Here is an 11,856-nt window from a genome sequence, read left to right as displayed (position 1 = left end):
TGTGGCCTTAAGATAAATAAAGATTAATATTTTCATCTCATATATAATGTAACATGTTTGAAACCATTTTGTGAAGTGTAAGCATTAGACAAAAGTGAGTCTACATTTTTATATTTTAATCTGCTAAATATTGAAGTAAATATATCAATTTTGAGATTATTTAAGTTATTCTCATATCCACTGGTTTTTATTTTAGAAGATACCATTCCAAAAAGGATGGAGACTGGAAATTATACAATGGTGACAGAGTTTATAATTTTGGGGTTAACAGAAGATCCTACACTTTGTTCCATCTTCTTTGTGGTCTTCCTAGGGATCTATGTTATTACTATATTGGGCAATACAAGCATAATCGTGTTAATTCAAAGAAGCCCTCAGCTTCACACCCCAATGTACCTCTTCCTCAGCCATTTGGCCTTTGTGGACATTGGGTACTCCACGTCAGTCACACCTGTCATGATTGTCAGTTTCCTGAGGGAGAGAACTACCATTCCTGTTGCTGGCTGCATAGCCCAGCTTGGCTCTGATGTCATTTTTGGGACAGCTGAGTGCTTCCTGTTGGCTGCCATGGCCTACGACCGCTATGTGGCCATCTGCTCACCCCTGCTCTACTCCACCCACATGTCTCCCACTGTCTGCATCATTTTACTGGTGGCTTCCTATCTGGGTGGAATCATGAATGCTTCATCATTTACCAGCTGTTTATTGAGCCTGACTTTCTGTGGGCCAAATACAATCAACCATTTCTTCTGTGACCTCCCACCACTAGTAAAGCTTTCTTGCACCCATATTTACATTGCTGAAATATCTCCCGCCATCTCAGCTGGGTCAATCATTGTAATCACACTGTTCACCATCAGTGTTTCATACCTGTATATTCTCCACTCCATCCTGAGGATGCACTCTACTGAGGGAAGGCACAAGGCCTTCTCTACGTGCACCTCTCATCTCACTGCAGTCACTTTGTTTTATGGGACAGTCACATTTGTTTATGTTATACCCAAGTCAAGTCATTCACCCGACCATATTAAAGTAGTGTCTGTGTTCTATACAGTTGTGATCCCCATGTTGAACCCCCTGATCTACAGTCTGAGGTTAAATAAGGAGGTAAAAGAGGCCATGAAGAAATTGATGGTAAAAACACATCCCTAATTTTGAAAGGAATTCAATGTGAATTGAGAAGCTGTAAAGTAATCATTTTGAGAACATCTGCAATTGGAATTTATGTTGCCAATTGGCCTTGTTTTATGTGAAGAAATATCTTAAAGTACCAGTATGTTGATTAATTCCAACTTTAATATATAAATTTCTAGAGTAACAAAATAAAGCATATCATTTTCACAGACATCTGCTGGGCTCATATTTAATGTGTATATTTTGGGGTTAGGATATCTGGAAAACATAGTTTCAATTTTTCTCTCCTCTGCCTATTATTTAGGGAAAATTTGACTAAAGAGTTTTCCCCAACCTTTTGCTTAAGTAATATGTATGTTTTAAATGGGATCATAAAAATTAACATCTTGGAGAGCATCAGGTGCTCAATGTCAAAGCAATTGATGGTAGTGTTGATAGCCCAGTCACTTATAAGGAAGATTTGGCCTCTCTTACACAGGAATATCATAATCTTTGAAAATAGTGAAGCTGTGTGTTATATATATATTTAAATAGGATCAATTTAAACTATAATTTTTCACAAATCTTCTATATCTTAGCTGAATTTTTAATTATTTTGACCAACCTCAGTGCTCTTCTACTAGGGGATATATCAATATTGCTGGAAGAGCTTTGTCAAAAAATCCATATCCACTCAGCACTCACCACAGTTGTTGAGAAGTCTCTCCCAGGAGAAATCTCAAAGATAGCAGGGTATCTTTTTTGCATAATCTTTATCAGTAATTTTGGAGGAGAACCTTTGATTTTTTTATGATACTTTTCTTGTCATATATGTTGATGGTATTTTCTGCTTTGCTCATGCTATTCAAAAGCAGCAGTGATAGGCAGTTTGTCAGTATGACTCTACTTCCATTCACCCCAATGACCCTAGCAGCCGCCAGAGAACAAGAAGGCTATAACATTGGGTCAATCCTTCTATTTGTTTCCCCCACCCCATACAATTTTCTTGGTTTTTGTCTCTGCCAATAATAAGGAACTGGCAATATTCTTCATTTCCAGCTTATCTGTGCTGTGCCCACAGTTTTTTCAGTGCCTTCTACCAAGTTATAAATACTCATAAGCACTTGATTATCAGAAGACAGACTAATGTTTATCATAAGGAGGAGGAAAAAAAATCCCTTTATTTCTACCTTGTAAAGAAGGAGGATCACTTTCCAGTCATTTAAGATCATGAGGTAACTATGCTGTAGGAAGATTTAGTCTCACACCTTAGAGGTTGCTTTCTGTGGCTCTTCCTTTGATTTCATATATTTTATACTAAATTTTAAGGTATTTCCCTTTTGAAGTTCGGTGATAAATCCTCTCTGAAATTTGAGAATCTTATAAAGGTAGTGTCTTCTTTATTTGTTAAGGTCTAATTTTGGACTGTGAAGATTTTAATGAGTGTCCTGCACTGGAGATGATTCTCTTGAGACTCCATTAGGAATTAGAAGTCTTGTGTCTGTGGATCTATCATCCCATGTCATGTCCATTAAAGTTCATGATAGGGACATTTTTTTTTTAAGAGAGAGAGAGAGAGAGAGAGAGAGAGAGAGAGAGAGAGAGAAAGAAAGAATTTTTTAATATTTATATTTTTTAGTTTTTGGCGGACACAACATCTTTATTTGTATGTGGTGCTGAGGATCGAACCCAGCGCCTCGAGTGTGCCTGGCGAGGGTGCTACCACTTAAGCTACATCCCCAGCCCCGTGATAGGGAATTTTTGATATGTTTGTTCTTATTTTTCTGAATGAAAGTGGAAATGATTGCCAATCAATTTGTTAAAAATAGATATTGGAACTGGATGTATGGTGCACACCTGTGAGTAGAGAGACTGAGGCAGAAGGATTACAAGTTCAAAGCCAGTCTCAGTAACTTAGTGAGGTCCTCAACAACTTAGGGAAAGCTTGTCTTAAAAAATAATAAAAATAAAATAAAATAAAATAGCTCAGTGGTAAAGTACCCCTAGTTTCAATCCCCAGTAACTATAAACAAACAAACAAACAAAATATTGGAATGCTAGTGATTTCATCAGGCATATTCACTTCTTATTATAATACCATTTATTATATAATTCTGAAAATTTGCTAAGTTTTTCAGATTTCTACCACTCTATTCACAGGTCAAAAGGAATGAGGTGTCAGGAGTCTATTCCCTAGGGAAGAAAAGAAGGTGGGTAGGAAGAATGAACACACAGTATAATCCTTGTTATTGCTCTCTCAGAGGGCAGCTCTGTTATAGAAGACATTGCTTAAAATGAATATACACCTTTATCCAAATCCCCAGTTATTTCGGTGACACCTGCAAATGGCTCCTAATTGCCTCTCTCATCATCTTGTCCCTCAAATTCTTTACCATCTGTTCTTTCACCCAATAGACTGCCAAGTATTATCGCCAATATTTGTTCTCATAAGCTCAGATCTTGAGGCAAACTAGTCAACACACTATCTTTTTAAAAAAATGTTTAAATTAAATTTATTTTTAAACTAACATATAAAACAGTATACATACTAATGAGGTATCATGTGATTTTTTTGATACATGTATTGTTATGGTTTGGATGTGAGGTATCCCCGAAAAGCTCATGTGTGAGACAATGCAAGAAGGCTTAGAGGTGAAATGATTGGGTTATTAGAGCCTTAACCCAATCAATCCTGATGGGGTTAAACTGAAGGCAACTGAAGGCAGGTAGAGTGTGGGGGACTGCCTGTGGGCATGTATTTTGTATCCAGTCGGTGGAGTCTCTACCTCTGCTTCCTGATGACATCCTGAGCTGCTCTCCACTGCCACACTTTTTCACTATTACATTCTGCCTTACCTTGAGCCCTGAGAAATTGACCTGGCTGTCTTAGGACTAAGACCTCTGAAGCCATAAGCCCCCAAATAAACTTTTCCTCCTCTAAGATTGTTCTTGTCAGGTCTTTTAGTCATAGCAGTGAAAAAGCTGTCCAAAACATATACACATTATATGCTGTTTAAATCACTTTAAACATATGCATCTTCTCAAACATTCATCATTTTATATGGGGAAAACACTCAAATCCTTTTTTCTAGCTTTTTGAAATATTCAGTACGTTATTATTATCTATAGCCCCATACTATGTAGTAGAATACCCAAATTACTTCCCTATTTGACTATAACTTAATAAACATTGACCAGCTACTCCCATCCTTTCCTCTCCCCTACTCTTTCCAGTCTCTGGTGACCACCACTCCGGTCTCAACTTTTATGGGATGACATTTTGATATTTTATAATTGAGCAAGATCACACAGTATTAATCTTTCTGTGATTGGCTTATTTCAGTTAATGATCTCCAGTCCCATGCATGTTATTGTTATTGAAAGCATTTCATCTTTTTGAGAGCAATTAATATTCCAGTGAACACACTATCTCTTGATTAAATTCTTCAATTCCTTGTTCTGTCTTATATTCCTTCTGTCTGCAAAGCTCTATTTTGGGCTTAACCCATCGAAAACCTTGCCCATTCTTCAAGGCTCAGCACAACTGCCATATCACCCAAGAAGCCCCTTACTTGCACAGTATTTAACAGCAGAAGTAAAAAGCACATTCATTAAGAAGGAAGTCTATGAGGAGGGGAACTTTTGTTGGCCTCCACTAGGTTCCAAAGCCTCAATGCTAATAGATGCAGTATAGCAGACTAGGTTGCTATACATAATGAATTAGAACTTTTAAGAGCCAGATTGATCTGTTTTTACCTCTCTTGGACCCTTCATACAAATGCAGAGAGCACATCCTCAATTTTCTTTGATAGCCAACTGCTACCATTCAGAGCCATACCCTTGAGAACTGCTCTTGATAGAAAGGAACTTAATAGACAAAATCTGGGAGAACATGCTGGTATACCCAGTGTGACCCATGGCCAATAACTAAATGATACACATATTTAAAACAATAATAACAAACTGCCCTTTTGCTGCAAAGTTGGACCAGTCTGAGGTGCCACTCATGATTCACTGTTACCTGTGGGCTAGGACTGAAGGTGCACTTCAGCCGACCCTGCATCTTCATCTAGAGTCTTCTCATGCTGCTAAGAGCCACAGCCAAGTAATGTGATGCATGGCATTTCTGGTTGAAAGGTGACGCCAGCAAGCCATTGAGATGATATGATTATGTTAAGATCTGCATTCATATGGATATTGGACTCCTGCTGTACACCTGGGCCTGCTGTGGGACTCCTGGAGAGTTCTCATTGGTTGGGGAAGTGCGGTAGGAGGGAATTCCGGAGGAGGGACTTCCTGTTGGGGTCCGGGAGAATGCCGTGTGGGTCGGTCAGCAATCTGCCTGGGAGTGTAGGGGGCATTGGCGGCAGTTTCAAAAATAAAGTTTGTTCCTGCTTGAGTGGCTCGTGATTTTGTGCCTAGCCAGACTTCGGCATCATGCCTTATTCTGCTTCTCTCTCATCCTTACAGGTTTCCCCTGAGACAGCCCCTTTACTAAATCACTTGTGTGACCATTACTAATGCTCTGGTTTGGAGAACTTGTCAAAGACAGAATGCCAATGAACACTGGAATAAGAACTTTATGTACTCAATTATGCACACTCAAAATTTTAAAAACAATGGAGTATAAACATCAAATTCAAATTACTGGACCTTATTCATTCTCTCTGAGCAAACAGCTGTAACAGCCATCACGGCCAGTCATATAGTCATACAGACTGAATTTCTGTCTGTGGATAAATGTGTTTGTTTCTTGTGGTGCTGGGGTTCTGCTTCTTGCTAACTGGCTCTCATTACTAAGTACTGGAATCCACCTCTATGTGGAGGACATTTCATAAAGTCTGAGCTCACACCCTTGATTTTCTTTAGTCTGTGAAATAATGTGCCAAAGACAGATAAGGGCTGCATGTTTCTGCAGTTCTGTGCCTACCCTGAATAGTCAGTCTATCTGTTTGCTCTATCTTCCTCCTCTACTCATCCAAATGCAATATCAGCCAGCTCCAGGAAGAGCAATAGCAATAGCAATAGCAGTATCATTTCCTGCTAGAAAGTGGAGCTAAGAACACTATCAACCCTCTTCTCAATTATATCAAAAAATGAGTAGGTTACATTTTAAAATTAAAATAACCCTTTTAACCATATTCCTGGAGATAATAATCTAAAACATTAATTGTCTAATCCATTATCTCATTCATAGATTTACACTGAGTGCATCAGTTGGAAATATGAGGGTCAAATAGCCTGAGGTGTATGCTGTGGTGGAATTTATCTTCTAGCATCTCCAAAACAGAAAAAGAGGGAACTATGTTTTGGCCTAAATTAAATATGCCAAAAATTAAGAAGAAAAAATAATTTAATTACCCTCTTAAGAAGATTAATCAACAGTAACTTCAAATAATTTAAATATTTTGACTAGCTTCTAACAAGGAACAGAGAAGATTTTTGAAAGGAGTTCTTGAATAGAAAAAGTGGAGGGAAGAAAGTGAGAGTCAAAAGTGGGAGTAAAAATTGTTTGGTTTTAAGGCCCTTCTTAAGTACAAAAGTAATTCAGTGTAATTGATGAAGCTGTTCTAGAAAGAAAAATAAAATCTTCTCTGACAGTAATACTCCTTGTCATTCATTTCAATAACTTTTAAAAGAATTTCCATTACCTTCTGAATATTCCTCATGTCTATTTGCAGTCTTTGCTTCCCTCTGCCCTGGCTCCAGGTACCTGCAGATATTCTTCTACACAACATAGGTTAATTTGCCTTTCCTACAGTTTTATAACTTAAAATCACATGCTTCATTGCATCTGACTCCTTTTACTAGCATAATTATTTTGAGATTCATTCATGTCATGTGCATCATTAATCTGATTCTTTTTTATTGCTCAGTAGGGTCTCATTAAATAGATATATCATGTTTTTAACATTTACCTGTTGCTGGCTTGTTTCCGGTTTGGGGCCTTTGTTACTAAATCTGGTACTATGAACTTTCAAATAGTGTGTGCATATCTTCCCTTGTCATAGGTAAATACAAAGGAGAAAGCATGCTGGCTCTTCAGGTGGTATATGTTTACATTTTTTAAGAAATTGCAGAGGCTAACTCATAGTGGGATAGGGAGGGGGAGCATGGGAGGAATAGATGAATTCTAGATAGGACAGAGGGATGGGAGGAGAAAAGGAGGGGTGGGGGATTAGCAAGGATGGTGGAATGTGATAGACATCATTATCAAAGTACATGTATAAAGACACGAATTTGTGTCAACATACTTTATATACAAAGATATGAAAATTTGTTCTATATGTGCAATAAGAATTGTAATGCATTCCGCTGTCATTTATTTTTTTAAAAAATCAATTAAAAAATTAAGAAACAGCAGAACAGTTTTCCAAAGTCGCTGCATAATTTTATATTTCTATGTGTCATGTTAAAGATTCAGTTGCTAAAAATCTCACTTTTGGTATTAATTTTAATCATTGATATATAGATACCTCTATAGATGTCTGTTTGTCACATCAATTTACATTAATCTGAGGACTTGTAATTTTAAGCAACTTCTCCTGTGTCATCGGTCTTGTGTGTATCTCCTTGTGAAGTTTCTGTTCACATATATCCTTAGAAAGTACCTATTTCCCCAATTTAAAAAAATTAGACTCTGTGTCATCTTAACACTCAGTTCTAGCTGTTCTTTACACATTCTATATACAAGCTAATTGTCATGTATTGAAAACATTTTTTATTTTTATTTTCCTGGTCTTTGTTTCTAAAAAGCAAACCTTTAAAGAAGATTACATGTCAATTTTATTTCTTTCCTTCCAAAAACATTTGCATGCTCCAAAGTTACAAATATTTTCTCATGTATTTACTTTTAGAAATTTTGTAATTTTGTCTCTCATACTCATGTCTGTTAAATATTTGGGGTTAAATTTTCTGTTTGGTATAAATTCAGAGTTGTTCATTTTTTTTTCCATATGGATATTAAGTTGTTCAAGTAATAGGCTGAAAACTTTTTTTTTTCCTATTCAATTGCCTTAGTGTTTGTCCAAAATCAATGGTTCAATATGTATATGTGGAATGGGTGTGTGGAAAATTTTTGGGCTACCTTTTCCTTTGATCTATATGTCTATAATTTTGTTATGGTTTGGATATAAGGTGTCCCCCAAAAGATTCTGTGTTGATGCAAGAATGTTCAGAGGTAAAATGTGGGTGGGGTGTGGCTGGAGGTATGGGGTCACTGGGAGCATGCTCTCAAAGGGTTCATCTCCCCTTCAGCCTCTTCTCCTTTCCCTTTCTGCTTTCTAACTGCCATGAGTGAGTGGAGCAGCGCTTCTCTACCATACCTTTCCACCATGACATCATGACTCATCTTAGGCCCAGAGCAATGGAGTCAGCAGATCATGGGCAAAGATCTCTGATATCATAAACCAAAATAAAATTTTCTTCATCTAAGTTTTCTTGTCAGGTATTTTTGTCACAATGATGAAAAGTTGACTAACAAAGTAATTTGTATGGAGAAGTAGGGTCATTGCCAAGACATTTGACCATGTGGTTTATTAGCCTTTGTAACTGGCTTGTGGAAGGAGTTTGGAGTTGCAGGATGGAGAAGGCTGAAAATGTTTTAAGAAGTGCATAATAGGCAATTCTGATGGATATTCAGAAGACCTGAATGCTAATAGAAATGCATATAGTAAAGACTGCTCATGAGGTTTCAGAGTGGAATGTGTATTTGATGGGGAATTGGACTGTAAGCCATTGGATTACATTCTGGCAAAAAAAAAAAAAAAAAATCTTGTCTACATTTTGCCCATTGCATGATACTTTGTATGAGGCTGAATTTAAAGATGATGGACTAAGTAATCTGCCAGAGAAAATTTCAAAACATTTAGGCTATGGCATGAAATTTGCTAGAATCCTTTAGCCAAGTTAACTGTGAGGTTTGGGAACAGAAAGCAGAGAAACAGGATTTTTAAAACTTGAAGTTTAGCCAGAAAAGTGGGACCAAAGAAGATGTGGTTGTTGAAGAGATTATTGCCACTAAAGAAAATTTAAGTACTTTGCACACAGACAATAGGAAAAATGTCTTAAAAGTCTTCTCATAAATTAACAAGAGCACACCCATGGCAAGCTCAAGAGTTTAAAACTTTCAAAACCTGTTTAAGAGAACTTGGGGGCACTGTTCTTGCATGAGTGCCTAGAAAGTTATTTCTCCAGGATTTATTTCACATTGGTTAGCCCATCCAAGCACTCAGAGGCTGCTGCAACCATGGTTACAGGGGGCCCAGCTAGTGCCCAAGCTGGCAGCAGACCTTGGCATTATCCATGTGGTGCTGGTTCAGCAGGAATACAGGATACTGGAATTAGGGGATCACAGAGGCTTCCACTGAGATTTCAAGGGAATACCTGTGAGTCCAGGCAGAGCATAGCAGAGTTGGAATTCCTGTGGGCAGTCCCTGAAAGATGATTCTTGAAGCTGTGAGAAGAAGTTGAAGTTGCAGTTGAGATTCCCGAGATTAGGAGATGCCAATAACATGAAACATCTGCTAGGGAATGTTGCTGACTGCAGAGAGAGCCTGGCCAAAAGGGAGGCAATGTGGGCTGCAACCTACAAAGTCACAGGGACAGGGCAGCCTGTAGCCCTTTGGATATCATATCTCATGTTCCCTGGATGCTATGCTTAAATTTACAGTACCAAATATTTGTCCAGCTGGATTTCAGTTTGTCCAATCCATTTTTGCCCCTATTCTTCCCTTTAGGAATTGGGAATGTTTAGTCTATGCCTGTATATATTACATATCTGTAATTTGCTTTTGCTTTTTACTGGGACTCACAGTCAAGAGTTTGCCTTGAGTTTCAGAGGAGACTTTTGACTTGGACTTTTGGGCAATGATGAAACTGTTAAGACTATGGAGACTCTTGCAGATGGACTAAATGAAATTTGCATTGTGGTATAGACATCAGCTTTTGGGGGTCTAGAGGTAGAATGTTTGGATATGAGGTATTCCCCCAAAAGCTCCTGTGTTAATGCAGAAATGTTCATAGGTAAATATGGTGGGGGAGGGCATGGATGGAGGAGGTGGTTTATAGGGGACAGGCCCTGGAAAGGTTCATCTTCCTTGCAGCCACTCTCTCTCTCTCTCTGCTTTTTGGCCACCATGAACAGACCAGTGGATCTTCTGCCATACCTTGGAACCATGATGATTTGCCTCACTTGGGCCCAGAACAATGAAATCAGCTCACCATGGACTGAACCTCTGAAACCATGAGCCAAAATAAACTTTTTCTTTTCTAAGTTGTTCTTGTCAGGTATTTTTGTCACAACAACAACAAAAAATCAAAAAAACTGACTAATACACATTTTATACTGTATTGATTATTATTGTTTGTGGTGTGTCTTGAAGTCATGCAATGCAAATTCCTTAAATGTATTCTTTGTCTTCATTGTAGAGGTCTTTCACCTCTTTTTTTGATTGAGTCCCAAGGCTTTTTGGAAGCTATTGTGAGTGAGGTGGTTTTCCTAATTTCTCTTCCAGTGAATTCATTGATTATGTATAGAAATGCATTTGGTTTATAGGTATTGATTTTATATCCTGCTACTTTGCTGAATTCATTTATTAGTTCTAGAAGTTTTCTGGTGGAATTTTTTGGATCTTCTAAATATGGAATCATGGCATTGGCAAACAGTGATAATTTGAATTCTTCTTGTCCTATTCATATTCCTTTAATTTCTTTCATCTCTCTGATTGCTCTAGCTAGAGTTTCAAGGGCTCTATTGAATAGAAGTGGTGAAAAAGGCATCCCTGTCTTTTTCTAGTTTTTAGAGGGAACACTTTCAATTTTTCTCCATTTAGAATGATGTTGGCCTTGGGCTTTGCACAAATAGCTTTTACAGTGTTGAGGTATATTCCTACTATCCCTAGTTTTTCTAGTGTTTTGAACGTGAAGTGGTGCTCTCTTATGTCAAATGCTTTCTCTGCAGCTATTGAGATAATTATATAATTCTTGTCTTTAAGTCTGTTGATGTGACATATTACATTTATTGATTTCTGTATGTTGAACCAATTTTGCATCCCTGGGATGAACCCATCTTGATTGTGGTGCACTATCTTTTTGATAAATTTTTGTATGTGATTTGCTAGAAATTTATTGAGAATTTTTGCAACTGTTCATCAGGGATATCGGTCTGAAGTTTCCTTGATGTGTTTTTGTCTGGTTTTGGTATCAGGGTGATACTAGCCTCATAGAATGAGTTTGGAAGTGTTCCCCCCTTTTGTCCTTCATGAAACAATTTGAGGAGTATTGGTATTAGTTCTTCTTTGAAGGTGTTGTAGAACTAGGCTGATAATTTGTCTGGTCCTAGGGTTTTTCTTGGGTTGGTAGAATTTTGATAGCATCTTCTGTTTCTTTGTTTGAAATTGATCTGTTTAAATTATTTATGTCCTCCTTATTTGGTTTGGGTAGAACTTATGTCTCTAGAAAGTTGTTGATGTCTTTGAAATTTTTCTATTTTATTGGAGTATAAATTTTCAAAATAGTTTCTAATTATCTTCTGTATTTCAATAGTGTCTCTTGTAATATTTTCTTTTTCATCATGAATTTTATTATTTGAGTTTTCTCTCTCCTTCTCTTCATTTAAAAGCACATAGTAGTATACTCTGGTTTCTCTTCAGATCGTATAAATCTTTCGCCTTTTACTAAAAGCACATAGTAAAAGTGACCTGGGAGGCTGGGACAGGACAATCACAAACTCAAGTCAAGCCT

General features: G+C 37.4%; 1 protein-coding gene across 1 annotated transcript; it reads left to right on the top strand.

Moving 5' to 3' along the window:
- The first annotated feature begins 216 nt into the window (after positions 1-216).
- Positions 217-1,152, top strand: LOC144254405 (olfactory receptor 5P4-like). Its single transcript, XM_077797566.1, has one exon. The coding sequence runs from the start codon at positions 217-219 to the stop codon at positions 1,150-1,152; it is 936 nt and encodes a 311-aa protein (XP_077653692.1).
- The last annotated feature ends 10,704 nt before the right edge of the window (positions 1,153-11,856 follow it).

The sequence above is a fragment of the Urocitellus parryii genome, chromosome 4 (assembly GCF_045843805.1).
Source record: "Urocitellus parryii isolate mUroPar1 chromosome 4, mUroPar1.hap1, whole genome shotgun sequence".
Classification (NCBI taxonomy): Eukaryota; Metazoa; Chordata; class Mammalia; order Rodentia; family Sciuridae; genus Urocitellus; species Urocitellus parryii.
This window is presented reverse-complemented; position numbering and strand designations above follow the sequence as displayed.